Source organism: Erpetoichthys calabaricus, chromosome 9 (genome assembly GCF_900747795.2).
Source record: "Erpetoichthys calabaricus chromosome 9, fErpCal1.3, whole genome shotgun sequence".
In the NCBI taxonomy this organism is placed as follows: Eukaryota; Metazoa; Chordata; class Cladistia; order Polypteriformes; family Polypteridae; genus Erpetoichthys; species Erpetoichthys calabaricus.
The window spans coordinates 27,176,342-27,196,549 of record NC_041402.2 but is presented as its reverse complement, the minus strand read 5'-3'; the positions used below and the strand labels follow the sequence as shown (position 1 = coordinate 27,196,549).

The 20,208-nt window shown below is 38.0% G+C and overlaps 1 protein-coding gene across 1 annotated transcript in view; it reads left to right on the top strand.

The window, feature by feature from the left end:
* Nucleotides 1-240: 240 nt before the first annotated feature.
* Nucleotides 241-20,208, top strand: part of dbh (dopamine beta-hydroxylase (dopamine beta-monooxygenase)) — a 63,200-nt gene continuing 43,232 nt past the window's right edge. The window contains exons 1-3 of the mRNA XM_028808933.2: nt 241-672; nt 7,721-7,867; nt 17,225-17,482. Of these exons, the coding sequence (XP_028664766.2) occupies nt 334-672; nt 7,721-7,867; nt 17,225-17,482 (744 nt within the window). The 5' untranslated portion in view covers nt 241-333. The remainder of the gene's footprint in view (nt 673-7,720; nt 7,868-17,224; nt 17,483-20,208) is intronic.

Here is a 20,208-nt window from a genome sequence, read left to right as displayed (position 1 = left end):
TCTGACTGCAAAACATGCAGGCAGGTGTGATCCACTGAATCCCACTGTGTCATTTACCAGCAGTTGTTTTACACCCCACCACCCCAAAGGAATCGAGTTAGCAACTTAACTTAGTTAAATACAACTGCTATTGATAATGGCCATGATCAATTAGAGCCCAATTAAAGAGAGGCAGACTGCTATATGTGTTTGACCTGAGGGCTCAACAAACAATTCACTTGACAAAGCAAATTCGATTAGGTCAAGTCAGGAAAAGCAGCTGCTTTGCACAGAGGCCATAAAGGGAAAAAAAACTGACAAGAGTGTTAGTCCGTCCCCACACTGGCAAAAAAAATGCACGGAGCAGCTAAGAGATCCTGCTTTCCCAATTACCGGCTACGAGAGGTACTTTCCGTCTACTTCACCATGCTGGCTCTGATCGTCGTGATTCTGGTGGTCTCTTTTCATGGAGCGAGCCCTCGTGAGGAGGACTTCCCATACCACATTCTTCTTGATCCCGAGGGCAAACTGGAACTGTCCTGGAATGTCAGCTACCCCAAGCAAGAAGTCTGCTTCCAGCTTCTGGTCAAGGAGATGCACTTTGGGTTGGTGTTTGGAATGTCAGACCGGGGTGACTTTGAGAATGCTGACCTTGTCGTCTTGTGGAGCGATGGATACAAGTCCTATTTTGGGGTAAACTCTTATAAGATAATTTGCATGCCTTACAGTTAACATGGAAAACTTTGCACTTGCATTAATGGTAACACTTTAGTTTAGGTACTGCAAAAATGTATCAATTACTCATTTACTCTAAACAGGACTTTAGCAGAGGCTTCTTATGGTCTTCACAACACTTGCAAGACATCAGTAAATGGGTTATTCATCTCTGTGCAGTATGGCATATTGACGTGATGCTGAAATGACTTGTTAATATAAAGGACTCACAGGTCTTATCCGAAATACGTAATATCAAGAGAAATGTGCTTCAGTTAAGCCACCTCAGACCACTCCAAAGTGACGTTTTGTTAGTAGGTCACACTGCAGAGATGAATAAACACATCGCTGATGCTTTTTAAGTGTTATGAAGACCCAAAGAAACCTTTATTAAGGTCTTGTTTCATAACAGTAAATGGGTAATATATGCTTTTTTGCAGTACTTAAACTAAAGTGTTACCATATTAATATATGTAGCTGATATTGTTCAAAACAAGATTAAACACTCATTTCTATTTACTTGCATTCCGTAACCTTCAGTAATACTGATGGCTTCCTCATTGTGATTACGTAACATCCATCCATCCATCCATCCATCCATCCATCCATCCATCCATCCATCCATCCATCCATCCATTTTCCAACCCGCTATATCCAAACTACAGGGTCACGGGGGAGCCAATCCCAGCCAACACAGGGCGCAAGGCAGGAAACAAACCCTGGGCAGGGCGCCAGCCCACCACAGGGCGTACACACACACACACACACACACACACACACACCAAGCACACACTAAGGACAATTTAGAATGGCCAATTCACCTAACCTGCATGTCTTTGGACTGTGGGAGGAAACCGGAGCACCCGGAGGAAACCCACACAGACACGGGGGGAGAACATGCAAACTCCACGCAGGGAGGACCCAAGAAGTGGACCTGGGTTTCCTTACAGCGAGGCAGCAGCGCTACCACTGCGCCACCATGCCGTGTAACATTTCTTCTGTTTATTATTTATTTTATTTTGTGTTCATTTATTTTATTTCTATTTATTTTATTTATGTTAATTGTATGTTTTTTTCTTCTCTTATTGTAAAGCACTTTGGCCACAGCATTCCTATGTTGTTTTAAATGTGCTATATACATCCATTGACATTGATATCTTAAATATGAGTCACACAGCTTTGCTTTCAAGTTTTTTCTGTAAACAGATTTACCAGAATTTAAAGCAACCTGACATACAGACAAACACATTAACAGGGCTTTAATGGGACACAAGGTGACATGAGGTAGGTGTGCTGGTGTGACAGCCACATACTGTGGGCAGATTAAGAACACTGGAAATATGCATTCAGTGAACAAAATAAAAAGTTAACAGTCAAAAACAGGCGCTTGGGACTGGGAAAGGACACCTTTAAGATGACAGTTCTGTAAAGAGCAGAGTGCCACATTCTGTCAAAACTCAAAGAGATAAAATGTAGAGAAATTCACATTCAAAATTAAACAAATGTAAAAACTGAATAGTGCTAAGTATGTCAAATATTAACCATTAATAAGAAAACTTGCCTAACATCAAATGTTATTACATGTACATAAATAACAATAATAATAATAATTGATAATAAATATTGCTACATTTATACCTCAGTATGTGTGGATATACTTGGAATTTGGAAATTTTCTAGAACAGTGCATGAATGATTCCTAGAAAGCAATTCCACATTTCAGTTACCATAATACATTTGATACTCTGATTAAATTTTTAGCAAGCCCAAACATTTTTATTGCCATATACTTACTGAAAATGTTTTAAACAAACAAAGCCAAAGACAGACAGATATGAAAAACTATGATAGATAGATAGATAGATAGATAGATAGATAGATAGATAGATAGATAGATAGATAGATAGATAGATAGATAGATAGATAGATAGATAGATAGATAGATAGATAGATAGATGTTTCTTAGCTACACTTTATTGGTAATTATTGTAGAACATTCTTTTAAAGATTACTTTAAAATCTAATCTGTGCTTAACAACAATAACAACAATAAAAACAATAAACTATTAAAACTGAATTGCACTTTACATTTGTATTGCTCTGTATCTATACATATGCAGACACACACATTTTCCATGTATAACTAGTTATGTCACTTTTCTGCTATATGCCTACACATACCATACAGCAGAGGTACTCAATTACACCTAGGAGGTCTACATAGGCTGAAGGTTTTTGCTTTAACCAGTTTTTTATTTAGGACCCATTAATTTACTAATGAAGAAATATTTTTGTGGGCACGGTTTTAGTTTACTTGCTTGTTACAGTACAGAACCTCTCTATATCTATTTTATTTTTAAACAGCTGCATTAAGGTTTTAATTGTTTTATAACACCACTTCAAGAGCGGCCCACTGAATGAGCAAGCTAATAAAAAGGGCAAGCTCAGTTGTAAAACACACTTTGGACCCCCTGGAGGATATAAAGGAGAGAATTAAAACAAATCTGAGTGGCATTGTCAACAATGCTGCACATCTTCGCTCTGACACACTAACACTGAGGACTTCCAGCCAGTGAGTCATTCGGCAGGAGTGTGTCAGGAAGTGTTACAGAGGCTCCTTTAAACCAACAGCAATAGGTCTGCATGAATTCCCACTGGGACTGCCAAGTCTGAAGTTGTCTTTCTTTTAAATGATCTTTCTTTTTAGTAAATCTAGTGTGTTTTCAGACCATAGTATATATATATATATATATATATATATATATATATATATATATATATCTTATATATTTATATATATATATATATATAGTCATATGAAAAAGTTTGAGAACTCCTCTTAATTCTTTGAATTTTTGTTTTATCATTGTCTGAGCTTTCAAAGTAGCAACTTCCTTTTAATATATGACATGCCTTATGGAAACAGTAGTATTTCAGCAGGGACATTAAGTTTACTGGATTAACAGAAAATATGCAATATGCATCATAACAAAATTAGACAGGTGCATACATTTGGCCACCTGAACAGAGATATTACATCAATACTTAGTTGAGCCTCCTTTTGCAAATATAACAGCCTCTAGACGCCTCCTATAGCCTTTGATGAGTGTCTGGATTCTGGATGGAGGTATTTTTTACCATTCTTCCATACAAAATCTCTCCAGTTCAGTTAAATTTGATGGCTGCCGAGTATGGACAGCCTACTTCAAATCATCACATAGATTTTCAATGATATTCAAGTCAGGGGACTGTGAAGGCCATTCCAGAACATTGTACTTCTCCTTCTGCATGAATGCCTTTGTAGATTTCGAACTGTGTTTTGGGTCATTGTCTTGTTGGAATGTCCAACCCCTGCGTAACTTCAACTTTGTGACTGATGCTTGAACATTATCCTGAAGAATTTGTTGATATTGGGTTGAATTCATCTGACCCTCGACTTTAACAAGGGCCCCAGTTCCTGTACTAGCCACACAGCCCCACAGCATGATGGAACCTCCACCAAATTTGACAGTAGGTAGAAGGTGTTTTTCTTGGAATGCGATGTTCTTCTTCCACCATGCAAAATGCTTTTTGTTATGACCAAATAACTCAATTTTTGTCTCATCAGTCGATAGCACTTTGTTCCAAAATGAATCTGGCTTGTCTAAATGAGCATTTGCATACAACAAGCGACTCTGTTTGTGGCGTGAGTGTAGAAAGGACTTCTTTCTCATCACCCTGCCGTACAGATGTTGTTTGTGCAAATTGTGCTGAATTGTAGAACGATGTACAGATACACCATCTGCTGCAAGATGTTCTTGCAGGTCTTTGGAGGTGATCTGTGGGTTGTCTGTAACCATTCTCACAATCCTGCGCATATGCTGCCTCCTGGATTTTTCTTGGCCTGGCAGACCTGCTGGGTTTAACAGCAACTGTGCCTGTGGCCTTCCATTTCCTGATTACATTCCTTACAATTGAAACTGACAGTTTAAACCTCTGAGATAGCTTTTTGTAGCCTTCCCCTAAACCAGGAGACTGAACAATCTTTGTTTTCAGATCTTTTGAGAGTTGCTTTGGGGATCACATGCTGTCACTCTTCAGAGGACAGTCAAAGGGAAGCACAACTTGCAATTGACCACCTTAAATACCTTTATATCTCATGATTGGACACACCTGTCTATGAAGTTCAAGACTTAACAAGCTAATCCAATCGATTTGGTGTTGTAAGTAATCAGCATTGAGCAGTGACAGGCATTCAAATCAGAAAAATTACAAGGGGACCCAAATTTTTGCATAGCCAGTTTTTCACATTTGATTATTTTCATACAACTAAATACTGCATCACTAAAAATCTTTGTTCAGAAAACACCCCAGTACTCAGATGTTCCTAAGAAATGAAAGACATACCACTGTTATCTTTTTTGTTGAAAGTAGAGTCAATTATTATGCAGGCTGAGAGGGGTTCCCAAACTTTTTCATATGACTATATGAATATATATATATATATATATATATATATATATATATATATATATATATATATATATATATATATATATATAATGACACGTGAGTCAACACAAGGCTGAGTCTCAGTACTTTAAGAAAACCAACTTTATTCAGCTTGAAACAGGAACAGCAGTTATTTATTGTAGTCAGATCTGCCACTCCCCTATACACAGACACAGCAGTCAGGCAGGGTCATGGCCAGGTTAGTGGCCAAGTAATCCTGTTCCCTGCATTTACAATGTTCCTTGCATCACCCTTTGATGGCAGGTGCTCATAGCGTGACCGTGATCTTTTTGGGTTTGTTTTCGTGGCAAGCTGCCTCAGCGCTGGGAGCGATTGCACTTTGGGACACTCTTTGGTAGGTCGTCCCATTGGGGGGAGCCCCAAAAGAGTTTAGAAACCTTACAATATATTTATTTATTGAAAGAGTGCCTGTAAAAAGCCAAATTTCGCCTTGGGGAAACATAAAGTTCTATTTAAATCTAAATAAGAGTGCCCTTGCAACCAATTTAATAAAAACACACTTATACTAATTAATTGGATTAATGCAGAAGACCCTTCAGGTCAGGATGTTTGCTTCATACATCTGACAGCCTGTGGCTGAGCACTTTCTTCTGTAATCCACTTAAGAATGACAGAAAGAGGCTGAGCTCTTTACGATAGGTGGCAAAAAAATCTTCATCTCTCCATTTCTGTTTTTCGACGCTGAAAACCCCAGAAGCAGTCCCATCTCATTATTTTATGACCTTTGTCTTTATCACTGAATTTGTCTTTGTTTTAAATTGTTTTCTTACCACTCCCTAATCTTTTTTAGTTAATTATTTTTTCCCATCTGTGCACATTGAACAGCCACACAATCATTGAAGCACCAAAGTCTAAAACAGTAAACAAAAATCAAAGTTGAGAAATGCATGCAAAGTTTAGCTTCCTAAAGTTTTTAAGGAAAGCTGGAACTTCAGAAGCCTTTTTACACAACATTCAAACTCCTCGGAGTACATTGCCACCTTAAGTAATATTTAAGTTGTTAGTGTTTTATTTCAGAATCATTTAGATGTAGCTTTTAAGTGAAAAAACTGTGTGACTAAAGCTAACAAGCACATGATGATGACTCACTCACAGGATGTTTTTCAGATGATGGGATAAGAGCATGCAAATTGATTGATTGGGATGTAAATTCAAATATTAAAAAGTAGTATTATTATCTATTGGAATGTATATGTTTGAGCTCAGATAAACTAACCAGTGTGTATATGCTGAAATAGAGGCTTGGAACCTTGCAAGTCGACACGTTTCTTATAAATAGTTTAAAGTAACCTCAATAAAAAACAACCAGACCATGGGAACTTATTGTTTTCAGTTTCGACTGAACATAAAACAAATAATTTTAAAAGCTTTTTCCGAGACACCATAACTGCCAGAGAAGGAGACTTTTCTAAAAGACAACCCTGTCAGATTTACATCACACATTACACCTGGCTTAAGAAGACAAGGAGTGCAACAACTAAAGCTATGGCCACCTGATATGAAGCTTGACGTGTGACCTTAATTTGAAACTTTAAGATTGAAACTTTCTACAAATAAACATTCTTTTGATTGAGATAAATTTTAGGCGCCACCTCACTGAATCTGTCTTGTTGTTTACTGACATTTAACAATATTTGATGAGTGCTAAAATTACGAGCCTTGTCTGTGTATGGGCTGTGACTCAGCAAGGGAAAGCTTTCAAGCCAGCCCTGGGCTTCTGTTTGATTATTTGTGCAGCGCTTTCAAAGGAAGTGATCTGGAGAGGGAGTGACACATTCATAATGCCTCCTTGAAGAGGCTCTTGGTCCTTGCTAAGGTATTCTGAAGTGTAGTCCTTTCAGTGAAAGTGACCCAGGAGCAGCGTCAGGCCCATGGCTTCTGTTGTGTCTGAGACATGATGGATGAGTGAATGTCACATAGGTAAGTGTTGCAGGGTATACACATAAAATGAGGCTAATAATTTAGGTATTTCCAGTATTAACATGTTCAACCACATAAAAAGAACGTTAGAGGTTAAAGTGACTTTCGTCAATCCTTTTACACAGTAAAACACTTTCCAACACCAGTTTTTCGTTGACCTATTGGTATATAATTTTGATCCAAAACATTTTTTGTTACTAAGTTACCAACCTGTAGATTTAAAATTAAACATTTGTGCTTTTCTGACTCTGCTTATTCCAATTCTGGGCCAGAGCCCATTCTGACATTGGTGAATGCAAGGCAGGAAACCCCCTTGGATGGGCAAATAGTCCATGCCAGTGTTGCAGGTGAACCTAAACAGCATGTCTTTGGAACAAAGGATGACCTGCTCAAATCATGAGGAGAGCATGAAATTCTACACAGCTAGTGACCACATCCAGACTTGAATCCTGGATCTTTGAGGCTGCAGCATTAACTGGTGTTACTATGTCAGGTGTAACAAGAATGATTTAATTAATTCACAAAAGCACATGGGTGTGCATAATACAATTAGCAGGACCTATAATTTCAAATCTCTATTGTTTTATTTCCTCAGGATGCTTGGAGTGATGGCTATGGACATGTTCAACCTGACCATCAACAGGACTATCAATTACTAGAGGCTCATAAGTCTTCTGAGGGCTTCTATTTAACATTCAAAAGGCCATTTAACACTTGTGATGTCCATGACTATCAGATTGAGGTAAGGTCTGCTGCTTCTCCTTTACCAGTAACAGTCAACCTGTGCTGCTGGCATCACTGTCTACTCTGTTAATCGACACATTGGCAATAACACACAGAAAATGGAGAACCACAGGACATTCCTTACTAACAAAAAATATGAATATAATCTCAGTGCTAACAAGCAACATATTACTCATTAATTGACTAACAAACCGGCTTACACAGTTCATCTTACTGAGAGCCAGTGCTCGGCTGAGAACACTGAGCACAAAGAGGGACAGAAAACAAGTCCATCACGGGGTACACACACGTACACACACACATTCTCAGTAACAGTATGGCTAAAGTGGATGAAGATTCAACGACAACAACAACAACAATTTTTATTTTATATAGTCCAAAATCACATAAGGAGTGCCGCAACAGGCCCTGTTTTATGACAGCCCCCAAAAACTCTCCCAAAAAACAACCCTTGAAGGGAAGTAATGGAAGAAATCTTGGGAAAGGCAGTTCAGAGTATCCAGGTAGCTTGGATGTGCAGTGAGTGGGTGTCAAAAAATGAGTTAAATAGAATACATAAAAACAGAACAGATAACAAGTAATCCTCTTCACAGATCTAGATGGCCAATCTATCTTGGCCACCTCGGAAATGCAATGCAATAGTACAATAGTAATAGTGCAAGCTACAATGCAAATTATATCATAATATGGAGAAATCAATTTGTTCAGAGTCCTGAAGACCTTGGCCAACAAGCCTCGCCCCCCCCCACTAGCCATTCCACAGCTAAGCTGGCCAATCTGATAAAAGGACCCTTCTACCTGATGATTCCAGGGCTCCTCTATCAGAAATTACTTTTCTATAGACAGGCAAACAACATGGCAGCAGAGCTGGGGCATCAAGTGTCACATTTGCGTACCGACAACAGAAACAGAGTAGGTGAGTTTTAGTAACATTTACAAATATCGTATTACTTATATTTTACAACAGAGATACAGTATATACAGTTAATCAGTAGCTCTAGTCTGGGTATACTAAACTGAAGTTGTGAGTGTTCAGCTGAGATTTAAAAGCTAAGACTGAAGGGGCACCTCTTACAGTAGCAAGCAGACCAGGCAAACAGCATTAGATGAGAACATTTGAAGGAATGCTCCCCTTAATCATCAATAGGAACACTGGGAAAGGGACCACTCAATTAAAAGTTCAGAAAAGGAATGGAATCCGGCCATTCATAAAACACATGCAAGCTCAATATGTGCTTAATTCAACTAAAAATTGTTCATCAATTATGCCTATCAGAAATTGTCTAAAATGTCAGACAAGGCCGACTCTACAGTGCCTTCAGAAAGTTTTCAGACCCCTTCACTTTTTTACATTCTGTCATGTTGCAGCCTTTTACTAAAAACTGAACTTATAAAATCTTGGTAGTCCAAACAATTATGGTGCCATCAAAATAGTGACAGACTAGTAAAGTCTCTCAGTAGGCTTTCTACTGCTCCAGTGTGGTGTGGTGCTGAGGCGTCACCTGCTGCACTTGGGTCCCAATCCAGGTGGCTCAGTGTGTGGTGGGTGTGGCAACGTGCTATCAGAGGCAATGTAAATTGGAAGGAGTCATCAGTATACACTGTAGTGTCTAGAAAATTAATTGACGTGAAATCATAATTCAGTGTGATAAGCTCTCAGCTATTAATATACTTATGACAGGAAAGTAACAAGTCAATCTCACTACTGAAGATCCAAAAAACATCACTGAGAAATCCTAACCTCACAACAACCTGGTCAAAAAAACGTGTTATTAGAAGAGTATACAGATTACTTTGCAAAATATGCAGCATTCAAGTTGGCTATACTAGAACTGAAAGACACCTCCATTGCAGCCAGTGCCGGAACCTACAATTTTGGGGTCCTGAAGATTAAACTGTTATGGGGACGCCTTGACAACCAGCAATGAGGTCTGGGTAACCACAGTTCATAAAGACAATAGGCTTAGGGTAATCTAACACTGTTTCACCTTTATTCTTTGCTTTATTTTTCTAAATATAGCATTTAATTTTGAATAGGCTTAAGTAAAATATTGTATCCTGACAAACACTTTATTGAATTTGAGATCATTTATGTTAAGTAGAATGCCCAGAGGGGGCTGGGTGGTCTCGTGGCCTTGGAACCCCTGCAAAATTTGTTTTTGGTTTGTTTTTTATCCCTCCAGCCATTTGGAGTTTTTTTTTGTCCTCCCTGGCCATCGGATCTTACTTTTATTCTATGTTAATTAGTATTGCCTAATTTTATTTTTATATATTATCCTTTTTCTCTTTCTTCATCCTGTAAAACACTTTTAGCTACATCATTTGTATGAAAATGTGCTATAAAAATAAATGTTGTTGTTGTTGTTGAATAAAATTCTTGTCTACATCGCTATCACATTGGAAGTCAATTGCAATTTTCTGTTATGACACATCATCTACAGTATGTTTACAGCTAGCCTAACCTACTGGATACTTTAATAACCTTTTAACTTTTACTTTGCAAAAGCAATATTTTATTTTCAACCAACGTGGACAAAAGTCGCTTCTGGGGCTCCACATGGATTAAGTTTAATTAGTTTCACAGTAGATTTGCCCTGATTGCCACTCCTCTATATTGTCAGAAAAGCTGATTATTAAAAAACAAAAAATTCTACTTTAGAGCTATATTAGTAATGCAAACAATAAAGTCAGGGTAATTCAATTGATAAGTCGACAAACACAATAAAGAATCACTAACAAACTGTTCTGCCGCTAGTTTTGGAATATTAGTATACAAAGATTCTATGTCCATAGTTACCAGAATATAACCATTTTAGTAAGACAATCTCAGTAAGTCAGCTGATTCCTAAATTTAACATCCAGAGCGGAGACTAAAGAGATTTTCTGCTGTTGTTCTCTGCAAACAAAAGAGGTCAACCAATCTGCTTACATGTCATCCAAGTTTACGATTCTGGGACATTATTGTGAGCAAACTCTGAAAAAAAAAATCAAAATATTTTTGCTTGAAAATAAAATATTGCTTTTGCAAAATTAAAGTTAAAAGGCTATTAAAATATCTAGTAGGATAGGCTAGCTGTAAACACAGATGATGTGTCATAACAGAAAAGGGGAGCTGTTGAAATGCTAACATAAATCGCATTATCACTGCAATTGATTTCTAACGTGACCGTGATCCTTTCAAGAGTTTCATTCAATATAGTGTTTGAGTCAACAGCTTTGATCTCTACTTTTGTTTCAGAACTTTGATTTTTGATTAGCTTTTTGGCGATGATTTCCCGGTACAAACTCATCACGTGTATTTACCTCTTCTACCTCCTGATCCTTCCTCATTTAAAATTCTTCCTGCCCCTCTTTGAGCTAGAACACTGCCGCCACGATACTTGACATGATCAGGCTTATGATTTGCTTGTCAACTGTTCCTTAACCTAATTATTTAAACTATTTACATATTGTTCCTGGCATTTTGAAGATTAAGTAATCTATTGGTAATATATTTTTTATTTCCATGTGTTTTCCTTAGTTTTAAATATGATTCATGTTCCCTTATGGTGCTATTTAGTTTTTCTTATGGGCGCCACCATTCTGTCATGGTTTTGTTGACAGTTGCTATGCCGTTGCAAGACTTGATGACAGGAAGTGTCCGATGCATAACATCATTACTGCAACTGCATAAATGTCAGCATCATATATTGCTCGTTGACCAAGATTGTGATTCACAAATGAAAAACCTTTAGCGCCTTTCTTATTATTAGTTTCTGAGTTAGTGCTTACAAATAATTTTTCTGCCCTCTGACTATGAACTCTAAGTATTTTTTGGCTCTAGTTACAAATTCTTTGTTTGGCCTACGACTTACCACTCTGTTCTTTGACCATGATTGTGGCTACATGTCCTGAACTTTGTTTCTTTTAACTTAGCTCTCCTGTTTATGACTCCTACTTGAATGCTGATCTCTTTATGTTGTCTCCTAATTCTGTTGTCTCTCTGAAAACTGCTGCCACATGCTGCAAGTAGTCCAGGTGGCCCAGGGGTTTGAGTTTAGATCTACTAGAACTTAAATCATTTCATGATGTAGTTGTGCACTATTGGCTGTATATAAAGCAGAGTTTGTCTTCAGAATGAGTGCAAGGACAAGGTGGTATAATGATTTGCCTCCATTATTTAACTATTTATGTATTCACTTTAGTTTGCTGTAAGGCATTGTACAACTAAATAAGAATTTTATGTGACGAACATGTTAGTCAGAATACATCCTTAACATTTTACATTTCATGATAAAAGAGCCTCCTCAATGCCTTGTGGTTATTATTTACTCTTAAATTGCTCTGTAATATAAATGTAATTCAATAAAAACTATTAACAGTTAATAACATTATAATATAAAATAGCAAATACAGCAACAAAATGAATGAAATTATATTGAAATGAATAAATGCTGCTGAGGCGTTTGCCAGTTAAACCACATTACAGATTTATTCATTCAATCTAATTAATCACAGCTGCCCAGGTCGTAATTTATTCATTGCTATTAATTTGATACTTACCTTCCATTGAGACGTATCAATTTTCACCTCAAAGTAAGTGTTGTCTTCTTACTGTCTGGGTCATCAATTTTAGGGTCAATAAACTGTTATTAATGTGTGGAACTTATCAAAATGGGAAAATCCAAAAGCTGCAGTTATTTTCAAAGAATATTACTTAAACTGTATTTATTATATATTGTCAGCAGATTTGCAAGAAACATTAATGATATGTGACTTGTCCTGTTATACCATAAATCCACAAGGTATAAAATTTTCAGATGAGGTAAGTTAGCAGCTTATTCACACATCAGTGCTTACTACATCACTCGGCCTGCACAAAGTACTACTATTCACTCCTTAGTTTTTCTTACTGTTTTTGTTTTATTGTGATCAAGTCCACAAAAGGCACTTTTAACAATCAAAAATTGAACAAAGCTGAAAATGCTTACCATTCACAATACAGATGCCTGAAACCCAGAAGTTCTTCTACTGTTTAAAAATGATGAACCTCTTTTCCACCTTCTCCACCCAGATGTTGACAACCTCACAACACAATGTGTTACAGTATGACCCTAAATTTCAACGCAATATTTTTGGAATTGTTTCCCAGGTTGGGAACAGTCTAAAATTATGAGCCCTTGCATTATAGCATTGTCTTCTTTGAAGTTTACAAACTAACGTAATTAATGTTTGCTTAGATTAAATGATATCATCTTGATAGATTGATAGATAGATAGAACTTCATTTGTCCCATGGGTGGAATTTGACTTTTAACAGAAGCTCTTTAAATAAATAAATACATAAATAGGTAGAACGATAAGTATGTAAATATATATATATATATTGTCACAAACTCGAACAAGAGCCCTAGCAGGGTTTGGGGTTGCCACCCGTATATTATTTCCGGGCTGCAAAATTGAAAAACAAAGGATAGCACTGGTGTGCACAAATCGGAGTCCAAAACAGAACTGAGGGGATAGGGGAAAGGTGGAGGCTTTTAAAGGCCAGTAAAGGAAGTGACGTTCAAGGGGTCGGGACCGGAAGGGACTTCTCTTTTGGGACTCCCCCAACAGGACAACACACCAAAGAGCGGCCCAAAATGTGATCGCCGCATTTGTGGAAGACAGCTTATCCTATGCCGGGGCAACCACAGGCTCTCAGCGGCAAATCCAAGCTGACTGTGGTTGCGCTATAAGTGCCTGTCGTTGATGGGTGATGCAAGGAACTTTAAAAATGCAGGGAACAGGGTTACACTAACACTAGCCTGGCCACAGCCCTGCCTGATTGCTGTGTCTGAGTATAGGAGAGTGGTAGATCCTGCTACAATAAATAACCGTATTGTTCCTGTTTCAAGCGGAATAAAGTTGATTTTCTTGAAGTACTAAGACTCAGCCTCATGTTTTGGGGTGCAAGACAGGGACTCACACGTCACTATATATATATATATATATATATATATATATATATATATACACACACACAGTGGAATGACTATAAAGCAAGAAAATTAAAAAGAAACAAAAGTTCTGACTTGGCAGATCCAGTCACAGTGAGCCGTTATGGAGACGTATTGCTGTTGGTATAAACAAGCCCCCGTTGCATTTCTTGACCCACTTTGTTGGCTGAAAGTCCTTAGTGTTAGTTTGTCACAGACAGGATATGTAGCATTGTTAATAATGGCATTCAGTTTGTGTTTAATTCTCTCCTTTGCTAAGACCTCCAGGAGGTCCAGAGTGTGTCCCATAACTGGGCCCACCCTTTTAATCAGCTTGTTGATTTGGTGGGCCTCTCTTGAAGTGATGTTACCAGCCCAACACATCACAGAGTAGAAAATTTCACTGGCCATCACAGTTATGATGTAGAAGAAGTGAAGGGTGTCACTTCACATATTAAAGGTGGGAATAGTGATAATAATAGTGATGAGAGAAACAATTAACAGCAAACCTCAGTGTTTCGCTTCACAGTAAAATTTGCAGAATAAAACTCGTTATGTGTTCAGTGAGATTCGTGCCATTCACAAAAGAAGAGTGGTGTTTGGTTTTTGTCTGGAAGTCGTTTCATGTGTTAATTCCACATGCCTGGCATTTAGTATGTAAATAAAGATCTCCAGTGAAACAAAATTCATTTGAAGTGTGCATATCCTCAACTGGAAGAAGTCGATTGCTAGGCAACAGCAGGGTGGCAAAGGCGTTTATGCAGCGGCGACTTTCTGTGCATCGAGTTTTTCCTGTGGAGAAAACCCAGCAAAGTGCACAATGGAGCATTTTAGTGTGTTTTTTAATCAATGCACTTCACTGCTCAGTGGCAATGTCAATGACAGGCATAAACAGAAGTATTCTGAGAAGGTGTGTGACAGGTTGCATGTGTTACGCAGCTGCAGAAAAGAATACAGGCAAATGTGTAAAAGAGGGATTTAGGGGGCAGTAGTCCGTGATTATACCCCCAAAAAACTTGAAATCCCCCAAACACTCTTCAGTACGTTTTGTGTATCATAGTGGTCCTTGTTTTCTATCCCAAAAAAATTTTAAACTGGCAAATAAAAACAATTTTATAAGTTTCACATTCCACAATTGTAAATTCTGTACAACAAATGCTAGTTAGTTTCATGAAACTGCACACAAATCAAAACATGGCCATTTTACTCATCCTTACTTCCTAATAAAAGCTATCACCCTGTTGAATTTAAATTTCTATTGTCACATATTATATTTGCTAGAAATATGTATGTTTTGTCTTGGTAGAGTAATGTATTACTCTACTTTCCCCTTTTGTATTATTAATATGTAGCCTTTGTCAGAATGCCTCAAATCTCACAGACTTATAACTATTTATAAGGAATTATAGTATACTAGTCATTTAGCCCATTACAATAACGGGTGCTAGAACAGTAGTGCATAAACATTAGTAGGAACAGTCTATATTAAATGGCAAGGGACTTTGACCTCATTCTTTTTGTTGGTTGTATTTTTCTTTCTTTCAGCCTTTCTTTTGTTGATGTTTACTTGCTGAGCTGACAGTTCTTCGTGGGCTGCCGCCGTGTATTGTGTGTCTTTAATTTTCTGTGACAGTAATACTGTCTTGTACGGCTCTATTCAATAAGGGCGCATAGATAATTTAGTTGAAATGGCTCTGGAATATGTGAAGAGCAACAGGTGCAGATCTTTATTTACGTGCGCCTTTATTCGCTGCGTCCAATTGAGGTCGTCCTTTTGAGGCTCGCCTTTTTGTGTGCGCCTTTATTGAAGGATGCCTGTGCGCGCCCTTATTGAAGGATACCGTCTTGTACGTCCGCTGGCTTGTACGTCCGTAATATACGTCCGTACATCCGTAATATACCTTTAATTTTCCCTGGCGGTAATACAGGCGTGCGCATCGGTAATATGCCTTTAATCTCCTCTGACAGTAATACTGGCTTGTATGTGGCTGTAATATGCGTCACTGTATTGTGTACCTTTAATTTCCTCTCGCAGTAATACTGGTTTGTATTTCCGTAAAACACCTCTAACTTTCTCTGACAGTAATATCGCGCATAGCACCGTGCCCCGCACATGCGCACTTCACCAGAAGACACCCACACACGGACACCTGGACGCACATAGGGATTTTATATATATAGATAACTTCTCCTCACCTTCGCTTCTACATTTATAACCTCAGGCAATTAGGTGTAGTAAAAGACAAGCAGGAGTTAAGTTACACTTTAAATAATGTATTATTGATAATATTAATAAATAATAACAATATGCAAAGTACATTTGAATATTGGCCACCAAACAACTTGATAAATGGTGATGTGTAGTTTCAGGCAGCACACAGACTTGTTAGTTACTTTAAATGTCTCTACTTAAGTCCTCATTTTTGGTCAGCTCTCTTCAGAACAGGCCACATGCCTGTCTCAATATGGCTGCCAAGCTGTGCTCTTCATTGTGTTGCCTTTTTCAGTTCATGGTGTGTGAGATGCTATTTCATCAGATGTTTGTCAGAGAGAGAAAGGGGGTAAAGCAAGCAAATTTATAGATTCTCAGTCCACACCCTACAGCCAATAGGGTGTCATGGTACTTAAGGGCTACTGATACAAGCCAATTCCAAATAGCCATACTTCAGACCAATTGGGCACAAAATACCTTCACACCTGCTCCCAAAACCATTTGTTAAGGTGAAGCTTGCCAGCTAGGCAGTCTGGCTTTCCTGTGGGGGTTGTTTGAGAGAGTCCTGCAGATTTGTTTTAGGCACTTCCCCCAACCCTGTCATGAAATTACAAAGACTCGTTCCTAAAAGGGGCGAAGGGGTTCTTAACCATCAAACCATTGCTGTTACTATCAATAATGTAACACTAATATTACATTAATAATAATAATAATTCATTACATTTATATAGAGCTTTTCTCAGTACTCAAAGCGCTATCCACACAGGGAGGAACCGGGAAGCGAACCCACAATCTTCCACAGTCTCCTTACTGCAAAGCAGCAGCACTACCACTGCACCACCTGTGAGGATGTTGCTTTGTCTAAGTTACAAATAAAAACATACATATTTTTATCAACTTATATGCAAAATATCACACCACAACAATGTATTGTATTGAATTGTTATATTTTACAATGCACACATACAATTCAATTTTCATTCCTTTCAGATTTCCATAGATGTTTACAATGTGGAGTGTACAAATAGCTTCACAATGAAAGCTCTGCACACTGTGAAAATGTTTGTATTGTGTGAGAGCTTTACTTCTAGATTAATTAGAACAGAACGCAATTTACTGTCAGCTCATTCTTATATTTCATGTACATGTTACCATTGTTTTGGTTAATGTTTTCTTTTTTGATGCAGGATGGAACAGTTCATCTTATTTATGGTATCCTAGCCAACCCGGTTAAATCTCTGATGATGCTGAACCTCTCCTTGAGCGGCACTGGGATCCAAAGGGTACAACTGCTGAAACCCAACATCTCCATCCCCAAGTTGCCTCCCAATGTGATGACCATGGAAGTGCGTTCTCCAAGTGTCACTATTCCTGGCCAGGAAACCACCTACTGGTGCTACATTACAGAACTTCCAAAGAACATGCCCAAGCACCACATCATCATGGTAAGCCAGTTATCCATTGTATTGTTTACTATTGTAAAATGACAAGATGGGGTCAGAAAGGAGTTTGGAGTCCCAGAGGATGCCCTATTTAATGCAGGAGTTCAAAGAACAAAAGGAAAAGCACAAATGTGTAATGACAATTGTGGCCACATGGAAGGAAAGGCTTCTTGGTGGTGGAGCTCCACATTACACAGAAGTTGGTTCAATAACGAATGCTGACTTCTGGTCAGTAGAGAACTTAAGTACCGATGGGACCGGAAAGAACTGCGGCTTGAGTCATTGTAGCAGAAGCAACATCACAGTTCATCCAAGGATTTATCCTCCACTCTAATGATGGAAATGGAGCATGTGTTGGCAATGGTATCACACTTTTAGTCTTCCCCGCATGTTTCTTTTTTCCAAAACCCATGACATGATCCCTCCAACAAGCTGTCCTAAGTCTATTCATTAAGAGGTGGTTTTATATTCTTAATTTTCATGTGAACATTATAACATTTTTCAAATCTACGCTAAGTTATGATTTTAAGGAACCTCTGATGGTCATCTGGATGAATTTTGAACCAAGTCTATCTGTTCATCCATTTTCGAACCTGCTTATTCCATTCATGGCCGTGTGTTGAGCTCAAGGTGGAAACAAACCCATCACAAGGCACATACACACACCATGCATACAGCCAATATAGAATTGCCATTTAACACATGCATCTTTGGGAAATAGGGTGAAATTCACACAAATGGGAAAATGTGTAAGCACCACGCCAGCCGTGCCCAAGCCAAGATTCAAACCCAAGACGCTGGAGCAGCGAGGTGGTCCCCAAAACTACTGGGCCACACCATTTTCTTCACAGTAAATTTTGTAAATATTAAATGGAAAGAGAAACAACACAAATGATTAAACTAAGCAGATAAAGTCTCTATAATGTATTAATTGTGCTAAATCATTTAAATTCAGTTTTTCTCAACACCTTGCAACACTCAAACTTACCTTCTCTATATTGAATAACTTTGTTTATCCTTTCTTTAAATTCTACGGTTCTGTTTGGCTCATCTGGAGAGACTCCAGGCAGCATCACATCTTTGCCCAGTCTGACTTCATTACCACTTTTGTAGTTGTTTTGTCATGCCCAACCAACACTCTGTGGCACCATGATAAAAAGGAAAGTATTAAAACACATAATATACACCTTAACATACATTAATTAATAAGAGATTTAAAATTATGTGTTAAAACATTGGTATCTCTCCTAAATAGAACACAAGAAATTTGACAAACGAGAGGAGACCATTCAGTCCATCAAGCCTGTTTGTTTAGCAAATATCTCATCCAGATCCTTCTTAAAGGTTGTCAGGATTTCTACTTTAACTCTGTGTCTTTGTAGTTTGTTCCAGAGTCCCACAACTCCTGATGCTTCCTGGCTTCAGCCTTAAATTGAAAGCACTCTGGCAGATCATCTTTACTGATGTCTTTGAAGACTTTAAATACCTGGATTATGTCCTCATGCAGTCTCCTCCACTCGAGACTAAATAGGTTAAATTCTCGGAGTCTGCCAGAGTAGGACATGTCCTTAAGTTCCATGATGCACTTGGTGCTGCTATGTCTTTCTTGCACCGTGGTGACCAGAACTGCACACAACACACCAGATGTGTTCTTATTAGTGCATTATATAGTCCAAGCATAATGTCCCTTGATTTAAATTCAACAGTTTTTATGATATAACCTTTTATTTGTCTTTTTAATATCTTCTGCATATTGCTTAGACAATAAAAATGTTGTATCAACATAAACCCCTAAATCCTAGTCAGAGGTTGCATCCTGTAGCCTAGTTTCTCCCATTCTTGTGTTTATAATTGACATTCCTGTTGGCCAAATGCAGCACTTTGCACTTTTGCAAATTAAACTGCATTTCCTGGACGTTCACCCAGTTCTGTAGCTCATCCAGGTGTTTTTGAGTTGTTTTGCTGCCTCCTCAGCATCTGTGGTTCCTCCAAATTTAATGTCATCTGCAAATTTCACAAGTTTACTATTACTAGAATCTATGTGATGAATATAAATCAGAACAAGTAATGGTTTGAGGATAGACTCCTGAGGGACCACACTCCACGTGGAGTATTCTCCTCTTATCTGTACTCTTTTCCTCCTGTCAGTTAACCAAAGTGACATCCTGTCTTGTTGGTTAACGTTGATGCCTGCAGCCACTTCTTTCAGAAATTATCTTTGGTGTAGGACTGTATCAAAGGCATTTTTGAAGTCAAAGTAAATTATGTCACATTAGATTATTAGAACATTAGAACAATCTGGATGAGAACAGGCCATTCAGCCCAACAAAGCTTTCCAGTTCTATCCACTTAACTAATCCAAAATAACATCATGTCAAATTTTGAAGGTAACTAAAGTTCTACTGTCTATCACACTACTTGGTAGCTTATTCCAAGTGTCTGTGGTTCTCTGTGTGAATAAAAAACTCCTAATGTCTGTGAGATATTTAGCCTTAACAAAGTTCCAACTGTGTTCCCATGTTCTTGATGAACTAATTTTAAAATAACAGTCTTGATCCACTGGCCTAGTTCCTTTCATAATGTTAAACACTTGAGTCATGTCTCATCTCAATCTCCTTTTGCTTAAACTATCTTAGACTCACCCTCTGTAATCCTGGAATCAGCCTAGTCGCTCTCCTCTGGACTTTGCAGTTGCCTGTACAAAAAAAAAACACTATCAATGTTAGTTT